This window comes from Chiloscyllium punctatum, chromosome 4 (assembly GCF_047496795.1).
Source record: "Chiloscyllium punctatum isolate Juve2018m chromosome 4, sChiPun1.3, whole genome shotgun sequence".
Classification (NCBI taxonomy): Eukaryota; Metazoa; Chordata; class Chondrichthyes; order Orectolobiformes; family Hemiscylliidae; genus Chiloscyllium; species Chiloscyllium punctatum.
Genome location: NC_092742.1, coordinates 1,561,467 through 1,579,566, shown reverse-complemented (window position 1 = coordinate 1,579,566; position 18,100 = coordinate 1,561,467). Strand labels below are relative to the sequence as shown.

The window sequence follows — 18,100 nt, the reverse complement described above, 5'->3', positions numbered from 1 at the left end:
TCCTATCTTGTTTCCATATTCCTGTGACCAGTTTTAATCAAATAATCATCCAAACCATAGCTTACAAGGGAAATGAGAAATGATACACAATCCAAGAAAGAGGCATACAAATGGCCAGAAAAAAAACCAACAGACCAGACAACTGGAAGCAATTTAGAGTTCAGCAATGTAAGATAAAGGGATTGATGAAGAATAGAAAAATAGATTAGCAAAGTCAGCTTGCAAGAAACAAAAATTAACTGTAAAAGCTTCTATCGATCTGTGAAAAAAAGTGAACGTGAATGTACTTCCTTCACAGTCAGAAACAGATGAAATTATTAATTGGAAACAAAGAAAGGGCTGACCAACTAAATACATGACCAACTAAATGCATTCACAAAGGAGGAGACAAATAACATGCCAAATATTGGTGGGGAACTCAGAGTTTGGGACAAGGAGGAACTGAAGGTAATCAGCATTAGTTACAAACTGGTGTTGAGGAAATTGATGGAATTGAAGGCTAACAAATTCCCAGGGCCTGATCATCTACACCCAAGAGTACCTAAAAAAGTGGCCCTAAAAACAGTGAATGCTTTGGTGGTTCCAACAGATTGGAGAATCAGTAATGCAACCCCTCTATTTAAATCTCAAATGAACCCGCCTCCTCCAACGCATTGCAGGCAGTGCATTCTATCCTCTAACTACTTGTTCTTCGAAATAGTTTTTCTCATATTATCCTTACTTTGTTTGCCTAAATGCAGTAAACTGTATTTTGCTTGCAATTAAACTCACCAAAAGTGAACAAAAACCCATTATTCTTCTGGAAGTCTTTTAAATCACCATGACTACAGAATAATCAAAAATTAATCATTAAATCCCCTCAGATACACAGAAAAGGCATAGGTCGCTGGTTCAAAATCAAAACTCTAAACTCAAAAACCATTATGAAAATATGTGTAAATCACACAACCTACACCATAGTGCTAACTTGACTTTGCATCTGTTCCAAATTCTTTTGCAAAACTGTTGTGGTACCTTCTGTTTTATTATCAGTAAAAAAAAAAGAGATAGGAACAAAGAAGATCACAACCATATTGAGCAGACAATTGGTAATGAACTCAAAAGACAAAATTCTGAGACCCTTCAGGAAAACTTTCATGGTTTACATTTGATTTTTTTCTTTAAAATATTCAATGTGTCTATAACAGCACACACATCTGTACAACCATGCTACATGACTGGAGACCGTGCAGCACAATCTTATAACATCAGTAAAATACTCACCAAAGATCAGCAGAACAGCAGCAAGCAGTGCAGCACAAAGTGAGCTAGAGAGCTCCAATACGATGAGATATGCAAAAGGAACCAGGAAAGACCCAAGGGTTGCACAGAGCTGTAAGATTTTGCGAGGGAAGATCACACATGACAGAGAGAACATGTAAGGAGAAAAACATGTTGAGAAACAGAGTCAGAAACTAACAGCAATCAATGTATATATTTCAAGAGATTGCCCTCTCATTCTAATACGACTGAAGTATGCTGTATTCAGACAGCATGTAAATGATCAGTGAACCTCACTGGGTATTAAGCTTTTCATTGTTTGGGAGAGATGACAGTGCTGTGATAATGTGACTATACTATTAACCTTGAACATCATTTTGTGGAGAAGGGTTCGAATTTCCACCAATACAGATGGTGCAACTTGAATTAGATAAAGGTTTGCAATTAAAAAGCTACCTTAGTAATGACCAATGTCACTAGATGACTCAATTAAAATATGTGTATGGAGAACCTCAATTATCCGAATTTCAGATTATCTGAACAAGATCACAAGATTCCGATGCTTGGCTAAAATGGTGTTATCTGGCATTCGATTATCTGAACAAATACTCCCCGCTCATGTCATTCAGAGAGTAGAGGTTCCTCTATCGTTTCTAGGGATGTTAATGCAATCACAAAGATGGTTTCATATACTATTTGCAGACTGGAATATTGAACTGATGAAGTTGGTAGCATACCTTTCTTTTGTGAAACTGATTTGGTAAAAGGATACTGGCAGTTACCATTGACAAAAAGGGCTAAGGAAATTTCCATTTTTGCAAAGCCCAATGGATTATAATGGCCAGATTATGTCATTTGAATTTCCGAATGCTCCAGACACATTTCAACAATTAATGAACAGAGTTATGGCTGAAGTGCTTAATTGTGCACGATACTTCGACGATATTGGGGTATATAGTAACACAGAATAAATATGCAGAACAATTAGAAAACCTGTCTAAACAATTACAGTTGGCCAGGTTGGTGACAAACCTAGCAAAACATGAATATGCAAGACCAAGAAAGTGACATATTTGTGACATATTGTAGGGCAACGACATCCAAATCAGCATAACAGCGAGCTTTGATTGTCCTTCCCACCACTAAAACTAAACCAAATTTTATGGGATTTTCAGGAATGTGCAGATTTTATTGGAGATTTGTAATTAATTTAGCACAACAGTTGTATACTTAACCAACTTGCTACAAGACAGACAAAGACGGCAGGGTTAAGAGAATGGCAGGCATCCCTTGAAAAGCCAAACGCCATCTTAAGTAAACCCACATTAAATGGTTTGTTAAACCTTGGTGCAAATAAACTACCAGTAGATACTAGGGATTTTGAAGATGTGGGCAGTTCTCTTACTGACAAGGATGACCAGGCTGGAATGGAGATATCAAAGGAGCTTCATATCAAGCAGCTTCAGAAAAAACATTGCAGTGTAGTAAAGGAGAATTTGCAGTGTTGGCAGCTCACGAACACTTTCAAGTTTGTTCAACATGGAAACAAGGAGACCTTACTGATCATAATCTATTAACTGTTATGGAGACTACTTAAGACCAATATTCAGCGATCATTCGGTTTAAATTTGTTATTGCAACTTCCTGGCATAAAAATTTTACATTTCAAGGGGGAATAAAAATGCAATTGCTGATGCTTTATCCTGATTGGAACAGTTCACATTTTAAGAAAGTACCCAAGAATGTTATACAGTGATCAAAAATCTAGTGGGAGAAAGATTTACATGGCTGTGAGCTTTATGTCATGTTTGCTGTTTAATTATTACTAACCCTGTCATGAAATGCATTATTGAAATGGCATTCTTTGGAGGTTGGAGGTGCACTGAGACTATTTTTCCTTTTATTTTTCTAAGTTTAGGTTGAACTGTGTTGCAGTTGAGAATTGAAAAGAAACTGATGATCAAAGTGAAGAGAATAAAAGACTAATGTTTGCAGTTAGGAACAGGGTTGGAAAGATAGGCAGGTTAGTTACTGCTGTAAGGTAATTGTGGATGATTGTGCTCAGGGACTGGCAGCTGGTTGGAGATCAATCAAAAGACAACAGTGCGGGCCAGCCAACCACAGAAAATGTCGACTGAGATTTTTGGGCAAGAGGCAGTTTTGTTTTAGAAGCTGCCAGACTGGAAAACCTTTTTGTTTTACTTTGCTCCAGTTTCTCCAGTTATTAAATTGTTGAAAATTTGGGAAATAAAATAGCTTCTGAAAGAAATAAGTAACGCCTCCAGATGTCTGGCGGAACCTGTTTGCATTGACTATTGACTTCAGAATTCAAGCAAGATATATACAGTCCTACATGAGCTGAAAAATGTGTTGCTGGAAAAGCGCAGAAGGTCAGGCAGCATCCAAGGAGCAGGAGAATCGACGTTTCGGGCATAAGCCCTTCTCTCATTCCTAAAGAAGGGCTTATGCCCGAAACGTCGATTCTCCTGTCCTTGGATGCTGCCTGACCTGCTGCGCTTTTCCAAAAACACATTTTTCAGCTCAATACAGTCCTACATGCCTATAATACAACACAAAGGATTTCGCGAAGGCTTGATTCGCATTGTTGAAACAGTTATCGGCTTGGCAGATTACAATTCTTTTAATTTCATTTTTACTGCATCCTTAAACAGTGTGTGCGTGTGTCTGTCTGTCAGTCAGTGGAAGAGTGAGGAGTTACATTTGAGGGATAATGGGCCTAGACCTTAGATACTCATTAGATTGCCTTAACATAGAGACTTAGAAAGAGGTGGCGGCAGAAGTATTCGATACCTTGGGTCTGCTCTGCTATTCAATATGATCAAGGCTGATCATTGATTTCAATACCCTAATCCCCACCCCCATAATCAATTGATCCCTTTAGCCATACAAGCTATATATACTCTCTTCTTGAAATATGAAATGTTTTCATCACAAATCACTTCCTCTGATAGTGAATTCCACAGGCTTAGCATTTTTCGATGAAGAAATTTCTCCTCATCCTGGTCCTAAAAGATTTACCACTCATCCCTTAACTATGTCCCCTAGTTCTGGACTCCCTGGTCGTTAGGAACATCCTTCTTGTTTCCATTCTGTTTAAGCATGTTATAATGTTATAGATGTCTCGGAGAGATCAGTTCCACACCACCACCTCGGAAAGGCAGTCAACATCAAAGACCCTCTTACCCTGGTTATAATCTCTTCCAACTTCTTATGTCAGGCAGAAGATACGAAAGTTTAAACACACATATCACAGGTTCAAGAGCAGCTTCTTTCCAGCTGTTATGAGACTTCTGAATAGCCCTCTCAAATTTCAAATCCAATGTTGATCTTGCTTTTTGTGCACATTCTTTGCAGCCGTAACTTTCTATTCCTTTTTGGATGTAGGCTTGCTCACTGAGCTGGAAGGTTCATTTCCAGATGTTTCGTTACCCTACTAGGATACATCTTCAGTGGGCCTCAGGCAAAGCACTGCTGAAAATTCCTACTTTCTATTTATATGCTTGGGCTTCTTTGGGTTGCTGATGTCATTTCCTGTGGTGAAGTCACTTCCTGTTCTTTTTTCCAGGGGCTGGTAGATGGGGTCTAACTCGATGTGCTTGTTGATAGAGTTCCCGTTGGAATGCCATGCTTCTAGGAATTCTCATGTGTGTCTTTGTTTGGTTTGTCTTTGGATGGATGTGTTATCCCAGTCAAAGTGGTGTCCTTCCTTATCTGTGTGCAAGGATACTAGTGAGAGAGGGTCATGTCTCTTTGTAGCTAGTTGGTGTTCATATATCCTGGTGGCTAGTTTTCTGCCACCATGTAGTGTTTGTTACAGTCCTTGCACGGTAATTTGTGAATGACGTTAGTTTTGCTCATTGTCTGTATAGGGTTTTTCAAGTTCATTATCTGCTATTTTAGTGTGTTGGTGGGTTTGTGGGCTACCATGATGCCAAGGGGTCTGAGTAGTCTGGCAGTCATTTCTGAGATGTCTTTGATGTAGGGGAGAGTGGCTATGGTTTTTGGGCATGTTTTGTCTGCTTGTTTGGGTTTGTTGCTGAGAAATTGGTGGACTGTGTTTATTGGGTACCCATTCTTTTTGAATACACAGTATAGGTGATTTTCCTCTGGTCTGCGTAGTTCCTCTGTGCTGCAGTGTGTGTTGACTCGTTGAAATAATGTTCTAATCCAGCTTTGTTTGTGGGTGTTGGGTCCCCACGCACTCACTGTCTCCCCTTTCAACTAGTTGAAAGCGGCCAGAGTAGCACTAACTAATCTCCCTGTAGGAATACTGGCTCCCTAACTCCAGTGGATTCCATCCCTCCTATATAAATCATTCCTTACCCTGAAGAGATCCCAATGGTCCAAAAAATGTGAATCCTTGCCCAATGAACCAGCTCCTCAGCTATGCATCAATCTGCTCTATCCTCCTATTGCTATCTCGCTAGCCCTTGGCCCTGTAGTAGCCCAGATATTACTATCCTCGAGGACCTAACTTCCTGCCTAATTGCTCCATATTCCCAGTGCAGAATCTGTTTTCCTGAGCTATGTCGTTGGTACCAACATACACAACAACCTGCTGCTGGTCTCTCTCCCCTTTCAGAATATTGTGCACCTACTCATTAACCCCAACACCAGGGAGGTAACACACGATCCTGATTCTGCAGCTGGCAATGCGACATTTGTCTGTGCCCCAGACGACTGTCCCCTATTATAATCGATTACCCGGAACCTGACGTACTTCTTGTTACATTAGTGCCAGAAACCTGGCTGTGGGTTCAGTACTCCACTAAAACACCATCTATTCAGCCATCCACCCTCCACCCCTAACTGTATCCAAAGCTGCATACCTTTCTGAAATGGGATAGCTACGGTAGACTCCTTCACTACCTGGCTCTCTCTCCTACCATTTCTCACAGTCAACCATCTTACCTAACTGTATCTGCAGTGTCTCTGCCTTCCTAAAACTGCCATGCATTACACCCCCAAGCTCTTGTAAACTCGCCATTGCCTCTAACTGTTGCTCTAAATGATCCATGCGGCTGGATAGGATTCGCAACCAAAAACACTTCCTTTAGACATAGACTCCACGAACATTCAAAATCTGCCTGATCTCCTACACCTCAGTGGAAAAGCAAATCATCTTATGAAAAGCCATTCCTGCCTCTAACAATGCACAGATTCAAAAACTAAAAAAATGCAACACACTTTGTTGAAAAAATGCAGCATTAAGTGCCTCTGAAACTCCTTGCCACAGAACTCTATGGGGGCAGAGCTCTTGTGTATACTGAAGGCTGAAGTAGATTGATTCTTTATCATTAGGGGAATCAAGGATCATAGGGAAAGAGGGGAAGGGTGGGCATAAGCAATCTTGGATCAGCAATAATCCCATTGAATGAGGGTGCAGACTTGAGGGGCTAAAGGGGTGTACTCATGTTCCTTTTCCTGAAGAGTCTTAAATCTAGGCTTTCTGGTTCTCAATCTTTCCATCAATGCAAACAACCTATTCCATGTACACTGTCCACACATGATTTTGAATACGTCTTAATTTCTCAAATCTCCTCCCAATTTTCTCTTCGGTGAAGAAATACAGTCTCAACTTCTCCATCTATCTGAAGTTCTCTCTAATCTCTAGGGCCATTCTCATAAATGTTTTATGCATTCTGCCCAATACCTTCTTTCCTAAAGTGTGGAGTCAGTGGCTAAGAGTGTGTTGCTGGAAAAGCACAGCAGGTCAGGCAGCATCCAAGGAACAGGAGAATCGATGTTTCGGGCATCAGCCCTTCTTCAGGCTGATGCCCGAAATGTCGATTCTCCTGTTCCTTGGATGCTGCCTGACCTGCTGCACTTTTCCAGCAACACATTTTCAGCTCTGATCTCCAGCATCTGCAGTCCTCACTTTCTCCTTGAAGCCCATCTGACCTACACTACTCCATTCTTGTCCAAATGCCTATCCAATGACCATTTAAATGCCTGTAAAATTATTGAGCCTACTTCTGTAACAAGCAGTGCATTCTACACTCCTACTACTGAATTAAGAAATTACCTCTAACATTTGTCCTATATCGATCACCCCTCAATTTAAAGCCCTTGTGCTAGCTTACATCATCTGAGGAAAACGCCTCTCACTGTCCAAGTTATCTAAACCTCTGATTATCTTATATGGCTCAATTAAGTCACCTCTCAACCTCCTTCGCTCTAACAAAAACAGCCTCAAGTCCCTCAGCCTTTCTTCGTAAGACCTTCCCTCCATACCAGGCAACATCCCAGTAAATTTCCTCTGCACCTTTTCCAGTGCTTCCACATCCTTCCTATAATGCGGTGACCAGACCTGTACGCAATACTCCAAATGTGGTCGTACCAGAGTTTTGTACAGCTGCATCATGACCTCATGGCTCTGAAACTCTATCCTTCTACCAATAAAAGCTGACACACCATATGCCTTCTCAACAACCCTCTCAACCCAGGTGACAATTTTCAAGGATCTATGTAACTGGACATAGAGATCTCTCTGTTCATCTACACTACCAAGAATCTTACCATTAGCCCCATACTCAGCATTCTTGTTACTCACTCATGTTTCTCACAGATCTGTTTTGTGGGACTTTTGGAATCCAATACTACATCAAAAGTGGCAGCCTTGTCAATTCTCTTCATCACCTCAGTGCTTAGGAAAGTCAGCTAATCACGATTCGTGCTTAAGAAAATCCATGTTAACTTTTCCGGCACCAAGTTTGATTTAAACAAAAATCAAAAACTGCAACATTAAGCATAAAGAACATTATTATTGCATCCAATTATGAGCACTGTTTGGTGTGCCTCACTTCCCTTCTTTCTGAGGGATCTGTGAACATAAGAACTAGGAGCAAGAGTAAGCCATCTGGCCCTTCGAGCCTGCTCTGTATCAGGGCTTCCACTTACCCACCCTCTCACCATAACACTTAATTCCTTTACTGTTGAAAAGATTACCTGAGCTTGAAATACATTTAATGAAGAAACCTCAATTGCTTCATTGGGCATGGAATTCCACAGATTCACAACACTCTGGGTGCAGAAGTTCCTTCTCAATTTGGTCCTAAATCTGCTCACCCTAATTTTAAGGCTATGCTCTCTTGTTCTAGTTTCATTCACCGGTGGAAACATCCTCTATACTTTTATCTGATCTACTCCCATCATAATTTTATGAATCTCTACAGGATTTCCCCCTTAATTCTTCTAAATTCCAATGAACATAATCCCAGGCTGCTCAGTCTCTCCTTGTAACTATGACTCGTGTGGCTAAATATTCTTTTTGGACAATTTTTTGTTTGCATTTCTTTTGGATTTTTAAAATCATTTTTCTTAGTGTTTATCCAGCTAATATTCTGTTTATCCAGCTAATACTTCTTACCGCTCTCATGCCGTAGTAGTGGTGGTGGCCATACTTGTCTCCAGGTTTTTTAAATGGGAAAGTACCATCATATCCAGTCAGATATCCTGCCAATCCAATTAACATCTAGGAATGCAAAATCAAAAGAAACTGAATGAAGAGGAAGAGCAATTGAGTGAGGAACAAATGTGATCAAGGATAGCAAAGCAATTAAAAATAGTTAAAAAAACACAGAAATTGCTGGTAAAGCTCAGGTCTGCCAGTACCTGTGGAGACTCATAGGGTCACAGAGATGTCAAGCACGGAAACAGACCCTAAGAATTAGATATCCTAAATTAGTAGAGTCCCATTTGCCGGTAGTTCGTCCATATCACTCAATCTCTGCTGTCTATACTTGGCATACACTTCCTTCTTTTTCTTAACCAAACCCCTAATTTCTCTAGTCATTCAGCATTCCTTACACCTATCAGCTTTGCCTTTCACCTGAACAGAGACATACTGTCTCTGGACTCTGGTTATCTCATTTTGAAGGCTTCAAATTTTCCAGCATTCGCTTTACCTGCGAATATCTGCCCCCAATCAGCTTTTGAAAGTTAAGAACATAGAACATAGAACAATACAACACAGAACAGGCCCTTCGGCCCACGATGTTGTGCCGAACTTCTATCCTAGATTAAGCACCCATCCATGTACCTATCCAAATGCCGCTTAAAGGTCGCCAATGAATCTGACTCTACCACTCCCACGGGCAGCGCATTCCATGCCCCCACCACTCTCTGGGTAAAGAACCCACCCCTGACATCTCCCCTATACCTTCCACCCTTCACCTTAAATTTATGTCCCCTTGTAACACTCTGTTGTACTCGGGGAAAAAGTTTCTGACTGTCTACTCTATCTATTCCTCTGATCATCTTATAAACCTCTATCAAGTCACCCCTCATCCTTCGCCGTTCAACGAGAAAAGGCCGAGAACTCTCAACCTATCCTCGTACGACCTACTCTCCATTCCAGGCAACATCCTGGTAAATCTTCTCTGCACCCTCTCCAAAGCTTCCACATCTTTCCTAAAGTGAGGCGACCAGAACTGCACACAGTACTCCAACTGTGGCCTAACCAAAGTCCTGTACAGCTGCAACATCACTTCACGAATCTTGAATTCAATCCCTCTGCTAATGAACAATAATACTCCATAGGCCTTCTTACAAACTCTATCCACCTGAGTGGCAACCTTCAAAGATCTATGTACATAGACCCCAAGATCCCTCTGTTCCTCCACCTGACCAAGAACCCTACCATTAACCCTGTATTCCGCATTCTTATTTGTTCTTCCAAAATGGACAACCTCACACTTGGCAGGGTTGAACTCCATCTGCCACTCCTCAGCCCAGCTCTGCATCATATCTAAGTCCCTCTGCAGCCGACAACAGCCCTCCTCACTGTCCACAACTCCACCTATCTTTGTATCATCTGCAAATTTACTGACCCACCCTTCGACTCCCTCATCTAAGTCATTAATAAAAATTACAAAGTTCTTGCCTAACACCATCAGAATTGGCTTTACCCCAAATTAGAACTTCAACTTTTAGATCCAGTCTATCCTTTTCCATCACTGTTTTAAAATAAATATGATTACAGTTGCTTGCCCCCAAGTATTCCCCCATTGACAGCTCAGTCACCTTTCCCATCAGGTCACATTTTGCATGTTCTCTAGTAGGTACATCCACATACTCAATCAAAAATATTTCTTGTACACGCCCAACAAATTCAACTCCATCTAAGCCCTTAACACTATGGCAGTCTCAGTCTGTGTTTGGAAAGTTAAAATCCCCCACCATAACCACCCTATTATTTTACAGCTAACTGAGATCCCCTTACAAACTCGCGTCTCAATTTACCGCTGACTATGGGGGGGGGGGGGGGGGGGGGGGGGGGGGATTAATACAATCCCAATAAGGTGATCATCCCTTTCTTATTTCTCAGTTCCACCTGTGCGATTTGAGATTACAGGTCCCTCCATTCACAATACTTCATATTTACTCATTCATAAATCCCTACTCAATCATTTATAAAACGCAGTTCGGTATTATATTTTACTATCACAAGATAGGCCAAATTAAAACAACCCATTACTGCAGTTCAGCAGAAACCCACAAGGCAAGAAAGAATAATGGGAGAATTAAATTAATTGAATCAGGGAAACTTCATTCGATCAGAATCAAAGATTCCAGCAACAACAGTGATACAAAGAGAACTAAAGAGAGCAGATAGGCATGACCATCTAGCATAGTAAACGCTCTTGAACACAGCAGCGGGGTAACCGCAGAGCATATACATATGGTCTAAATCACTTAACAGAACAGACAATTTTCAAGTACCTGCCTGAGTCTGTCAGTTTCAAGTATTTTACAGAAAAAAAAACAAACTATCAAAACCATGGAAAGGAGAATCATTTCAATGAACTGGTAACAGCATCCTGTAAATGCCAGGTACATTAGTGATCCACTAACTATACTGTGCAAATGTTAAACATATTAATGTATTAATACTTGTATTCTGAAAACGTTGAGCTGCCTGTTATGATATGGTATAAGAAAGCCACTTCCACTCAATGCCGTAGCTTCAGCTCAGAAACCCGTAACAGCAAGTTCTCTGAATAAAGACAGCTGGAGGCCTTTTTACTGTCTCTGTCTCTCATTCCATTCACAGTCTTAAAAAAAAAGGAACCTCAACACACCCAAATAACATTCCTGGACATATTCCCAGGATTATCCTCCCTAAGCACAACGATAATGTTATATCTTATCAAAAACGCCACTCCCCCTCCTCTCTTGACCCCCTTTCCATCCTTCCTATAGCATTTCTATCACAGAACATGAAGCTGTCAGATTCTGGATTAGTGGTGCTGGAAGAGCACAGCAGTTCAGGCAGCATCCAAGTAGCTTCGAAATCGACGTTTCGGGCAAAAGCCCTTCATCAGGAATAAAGGCAGTGAGCCTGAAGCATGGAGAGATAAGCTAGAGGAGTGTGGGGGTGGGGAGAAAGTAGCATAGAGTACAATGGGTGAGTGGGGGAGGGGATGAAGGTGATAGGTCAAGGAGGAGAGGGTGGAGTGGATAGTTGGAAAAGAAGATAGGCAGGTAGGACAAGTCCGGACAAGTTATGGGGACAGTTACTGAGCTGGAAGTTTAGAACTAGGGTGAGGTAGGGGAGTTTAGAACTAGGGTGCTGTCAGATCTGTTCATCCCTGAGCACGTCTCTGTAATTGCTATGATATCCCAGGCCCATGTTCCTAATCATGCCCAAAGTTCATCTTAAGAATGGGAATAAAGTGTGAGCAGGTAGGGAAAGAGTTATGTTTAGGGCTGCTTGACAAAGGTTCAGCTGGCATGACTTTGACCAGATAAGAATTGGATGTAGGTTTGCTCTCTGAGCTGGAGGGTTCGTGAAAATGAATCTTCGAGCTCAGCGAGCAAACCTACATCCAGAAGCACAACTGGAGTCACAAATCTTCTCAAAACTCACGAACAGATAAGAACTTGTCGTAAACGATGAGGTGCTGAAAACAAGGGTAGTGGTTTATCGAAGTAAAGAATATCCACTGCATAATGCCAAATGGATTAATCCGCCCGTTGATGCTTGCTGATTGTAATAGTCACCCAATCAATGTAGATGTTGCCTTATTTGGATGTTGCTCCCTGTAAGTGACTGCACAAATTCATTAAAAAGATTAGATTAGATTAGATTCCCTACAGTGTGGAAACAGGCCCTTTGGCCCAACCAGTCCATACCGACCCTCCGAAGAGTAACCCACCCAGACCCAGTTCCCTCTGACTAATGCACCTAACACTATGAGCAATTTAGTATGGGCAATTCACCTGACCTGCACATCCTTGGACCATTGTTTGAAAGACCGAGAACTCATGCCCTTGTGTATATGGATGATCACTCTCTTGCCATGGCTTGGAATATAAGTAAAGAAGGTAGAGCCATACTGTGTGTCTGAGTGTTTGCTTCAACTGATGCGGGAATGCAGAAACGGGATGTCAATCTACTTTCCCTGTTCAGCCTCTTGCACTGAAATAAATGCTGTTTAAGTTATCAGTCCTACCTCGTTCTCTTCTTTGTTCTTGCCTGCTCTAACTGTTTGACTGCCTCATTTTCCCAAGTGATCTCTTTCCTCAGTATCTCCCTGGGTCCCATCCCCCACTTTACTAGTTTAAATTCTCCCAAGCAGTTCTAACAAATCTCCCTGCCAGTATATTAGTCACCTTCCAATTCAGTTGTAATCCATCCTTCTTTCACAGGTCACCCCAGAAGAAATTCGATGATCCAAAAACGTGAACCCTTTCCCCAGCACCAGCTGCTACGTCATGCATTCATCTACTCTCTCCTCCTATTCCTACCCTCACTAGCTCAGAGCACTAGGAATAATCCAGATATTACTACCAGAGGACGTCCTTTTTAGATTCCTACCTAACTTTGGAATCATGTGCGCAATTCTGGTCTCCCTCCTACAAGGATGTTGTGAAATTTGACAGGGTTCAGAAAAGATTTACAAGGATGTGGCCAGGGTTGGAAGGTTTGAGCCATAGGGAGAGGCTGAATAGGCTGGGTGATTTGGCAGCATGGTGGCTCAGTGGTTAGCACTGCTGTCTCACAGCGCCAGAGACCCTGGTTCAATTCCTGCCTCAAAGTGTGGACTTTGCAAATTCTCCCCTGTGTCTGCATGGGTTTCCTCCGGGTGCTCCGGTTTCCTCCCACAATCCAAAAATGAGCAGGTTAGGTGAATTGGCCATGCCAAATTGCCCGTAGTGTGAGGGGAAGGGGTAAATGTAGAGGAATGGGTCTGGGTGGTTAGCGCTTCGGCGGGTCGGTGTGGACTTGTGCCGAAGGGCCTGTTTCCACACTGCCAGTAATCTAATCATGACCTTATAGAAGGCTTATAAAATCATGAGGGGCATGGGATAGCTAAATAAGCATGGTCTTCTCCCAGAGTTGGGGGAAATCCGGAATGAGAGGACACAAATTTGGGGTGAGAGGGGAAAGATTTAAAAGGGACCTAATAGGCAACTTTTTCACACAGAGGGTGGGGTGTGAGGAAATGGTGGAGGCTGGTACAATTACAACATTTATAAGGCATCTGGATGGGAATATGAATAGGAAGGGTTGAGAGGGATTCAGGCCAAGCGATGGCAAATGGGACCAGATTAATTTGGGATATCTGGACGAGTTGGACTGAATAGTCTGTTTCTGTGCTGTACATCTGACTCTATAACTTCCTTTACTCTTCGTTTGGAATTTCATTATTTTTTCTTACTGTGTCATTAGCTCCAATGTGTATAACAATTTCCTGCTGGTCTCTCTCCCCGTTGAGAATATTCCACACCCTGTGTAAGATATCCTTAATCCTGGCACCAGGAAGGCAATACACCCTCCTATTGGCGGGTGCACAAACATCCATCTGTGCTTCTAGCTAGAGAGTCCCCTATCCCAAATGATCATTTGGAATCTGACATACCCCTGGTTACATTAGAGACAGTCTCAGTACCAGAAACTTGGCTGTTCTTACTACATTCCCCTCAGAGTCTATCAGTCCCTACATTTTCCAAAACAGCATACTTGTTTGAGATGGGGATAGCCATTGGAGACTCCTGTACTACCTGCCTTCCCCCTCCTACCTTTTCTGGAGATAACCAATCTACCTGACCGTATCCACAATTTTTCTCCCTTACTATAACAGCCAACTCCTGTAAATTCCTCGCTGCCTCTAACTGCCACTTCAACTGATCCATACAATTTAGGGTGTAGGTTTGATATCCAGACGTTTCATTACCTGACTAGGTAACATCATCCGTGGCGACCTCCAAGTGAAGCAAAGCTGTTGTCTCCTGCTTTCTATTTATATGTTTGGCCTGGATGGGTTTCCTGGGGTTTGTGGTGATGTCATTTCCTGTTCGTTTTCTGAGGGGTTGATAAACGGTATCTAGAGCTATGTGTTTGTTTATGGCGTTGTGTTTGGAGTGCCAGGCCTCTAGGAAATCTCTGACATGTCTTTGCTTAGACTGTCCCAGTCGAAATGGTGGTTTTTTTCATCCATGTGTAGGGCTATGAGGGAGAGGGGGTCGTGTCTTTTTGTGGCTAGCTGGTGTTCGTGTATCCTGGTGGCTAACTTTCTTCCTGTTTGTCCTATGTAGTGTTTGTGGCAGTCCTTGCATGGAATTTTGTAGATGACGTTGGTTTTGTCCATGGGATATACTGGGTCTGGATATCAAACCTACAGCTCAGCGAGCAAACCTACACCCTAAACCTCAACCTGAGCTACAAACCTTCACAAACCTTGCGATCCATACAATCCGACAGGATTTGCAACAAAACACACTTACATAATCATCAGTAACATGGAAACTCCCTAATCTCCCTTAACTGACAGGAAGAGCATATCACTCTACTAAAGGCCATCATTAAACTTTAATAATGTACAAACCCAGAAACTAGCAGTCTTACTGCTCTGAAGAACATTGCTCCAGGATAACCAAGTACCTATGTTTTATATTTTTTAAAGAGTTAATCAAGAGATACATCTCAATAAAACATATCATCAAAGAAGAACCCACTTGACTCACTATTGTATATTTACGAAATAAAATGAACAGCAAGGTTACACTTTAAAATATGCAACTTTGCAATTAGCTACTGTCATGCTGTGTACTCTCCCACACAGGTTCCTCCAAAGTCAACTGTGAATTTCACTGTTTGTGAGTTTCTTAGACACAATTTCCAGAGATGCTTGAACTCAAACAGCAAAGACAGTAGCTGTGCAGATTGGAAAGCAGAGTAACTATTACGGGTCCAGTGACCCTTCTTCACAGCCCAGGGTTAGGGTTCTGAAGGAGGATCACTGGACCTGAAATATTAACTCGGAGTACTCTCCACAGATGCTGCCACATTGCTGATTTCTTTCAGCAATTTCTGTTTTTGTTTCTGATTTCTAGCATCCAGAGTTCTTCTGGTTTTCTTAACTAAAAGTAGTAATAAGGTCTAAGGATACACAAATTAAAAGCAGTCAAGTGGATCCAAGATGGCGGCGACCCAGCAAGTCTGAGTCTACAGTGCTACTCCCAAGACTTGGGCAAAGTGGGTCACCCACCCCCACCACACTCACCAAATCATTTAAAATAGCTGTTTAATTTAATTAATTGCTTAGTATTGAATTTAAACAATTTAATCTCCAGTAAAAGTGACTAAAGGGAAGGGAGTCCGCAGCTCTCAGCAAGCAGGAACCCCTCCCCCACCCTCTCCAGCTGCAGCAGAGGCGTCCGCAGCTGCCCTGGGGGACTTACCTACAGTGGCGAGCCTCGTGGAAATCATCTCCAAACTGGATGCAAAGATCGACGCTTTCATTGAAGAGTCCCGAAGCTGATGGGACTTACTCTCAGCCGTGCTACAGAAGCGTGACCGAGACATCAAGGAAATTGAGCGCCACGTCAGAGGGGCGGAGCTAAAGGCCGCGACCTCCGAAACTACAGCTCAATCGGCCGTGGATCAGATCCAGACTCTCGAACAGCGAGTCCGGACCTCAGAGAATCACACTGATGACCTCGATAATCAAGGTCGTCAAAAAAATATTTGTTTGCTGGGACTTCCCGAACAGGAAGAGGAAGGCCAGCTTACAGTATTTCTCAAACAGTGGCTTCCACAGCTTTTAAATCTGGAGGCTGGATCAGGCCAAGTAAGGGCGGAATGGGCAATACGCGGGCCCGGCTCGAACCAGCGTCCCCCGCCCGGTCCTGTTCCGGCTGCAGAGCCACAAAGGAGAGGTAGATCCTCCCTAGAAGCCTCCAGAAATCTTGGTAAAGATCCCCAAGCCATGATCTATAAAGGATCCAAGATCATGTTATTCTAGGACTTTTTCCCAGCTCTGGTCCAAAAAAGGAAGGTGTTTAATGAAGCGAAGAAGTGTTTAAGGGACTTAAATATTCCTTGCGTTACCCAGTGACGCTACGCTTCAAACATGAAGGGTCCGTGTATAACTTTGGATTGCCAGAAAAGGCTCAGGAATTTTTGGACTCTCTTAGATAAATTGTAAGAGTTAATTGATGTTGTTTTGCTTTCCCCCCACTCCAGTTTACATTTTTTTTATATATTAATCCCTTTTTTTCACCCTGCTGTTTAATATTATCTTGGGAGGTGGGGAGAGGGATTTATTTATTTGTTCTCTACTTAACGATTTTCTCCCCCTTTTTTTTATTTGCCGGGGGGGGGTCTAGTTAACGTTGGTGGGGGGAGGTGGTTACCTTATCCTATTTTATCTGTCTTTAGGAGCAGGGTTGTTTTCCCTTCTTACTTTGTATTATTATGTTTAATTATTACTTGTTGAGGTTGTAATTTTATAGTTATATATGTTTATACATGGTATTAACATTACCAAATATATCCAGATGTTGGTGTGGGTGGGGGTATGGTGCTCACTGTTAACTCTAGCTCTGTAGTATATTTGAATTCTCCTCATCCTACTGAGGAGCGCCTGGGTCAAGGGTGGGGCACTGGTTGGGAGAGGATACGATGGACCTTTGGAAAGGAAGTGATACCCCCTGGGAACAAGGGGGGAAAATCTCCATTTAAATACATTGTATATTTTTTTTATTTAGAAATAGATTTTTATTATACTGTTGTGAGAGTATTAGAGCGCTTTTATTTTTGTGAAATTTATATGCTCTATGCTCGGGATGTTCTGGATAGGATTTCCCCTCCCGAGGGGTCTCGGATTTGCCCGGATGATTATGGTCGATCAGTCGGTTAAGTGGTGCACCTGGAATGTGAAGGGGAGTAATTCGCCAGTCAAAAGGAAGAAAATATTAATCAAACCTCAAGAAAGAAAGGGTTGATACAGCTCTTCTATAGGAGACACACCTGTTGGATAAAGAACACTTGAAATTATGACAGGGTGGATTTGATCAGGCCATTTTTTCTTCTTTTAGCTCAAAAAGCAGGGGAGTTGTTATTCTTATTCGGAAGAATTTCCCTTCCAAAATCCTAAATCAGATAAAAGACAAATCTGGACAATATATTCTGATTAAAGCCCTTATAAATGGAGAGGAATATGGGATTTTAAATTTGTATTGCCCCCTGGCACATCCTTTTAAATTTATAACAGAAGCCTTCTCAAAATTGATGGCTCTCGGTGCTCATCATACAATTATAGGGGGAGACTTTAATTGTATTATGGATCCGGAAATAGATAGGATTCCCAAGAGTACTGCAGGAGTATCTCCCAGATCTAGACAATTGGTGGATTTGAACAAAGAATTAGGATTAGAAGATGTATGGAGATGCCTTCATTCACAAGGCAGAGATTTTTCTTTTTACTCCAATCCACATAAATGTCATCCCAGAATTGATATGTTTTTTGCCCCCTCGATTTTTTAAAATTCCATATCATGCTGTAAAATAGGCAGTATAGCAATTTCCGAT

General features: G+C 42.0%; 1 protein-coding gene across 17 annotated transcripts in view; it reads right to left on the bottom strand.

Moving 5' to 3' along the window:
- The window catches only part of pomt2 (protein-O-mannosyltransferase 2), a 259,016-nt gene that overhangs the window by 216,494 nt on the left and 24,422 nt on the right, over positions 1-18,100 (bottom strand). For all 17 annotated transcript variants that reach the window (XR_011960401.1, XR_011960400.1, XM_072567928.1 and 14 more), the window contains 2 exons: positions 8,651-8,755; positions 1,264-1,372 (listed from right to left, as the gene is read on the bottom strand). Coding sequence is in view for 15 of the 17 variants with exons in the window: in XM_072567928.1 (XP_072424029.1) it covers positions 1,264-1,372; positions 8,651-8,755 (214 nt within the window). In the remaining 2 variants the exon portion in view is untranslated. The remainder of the gene's footprint in view (positions 1-1,263; positions 1,373-8,650; positions 8,756-18,100) is intronic.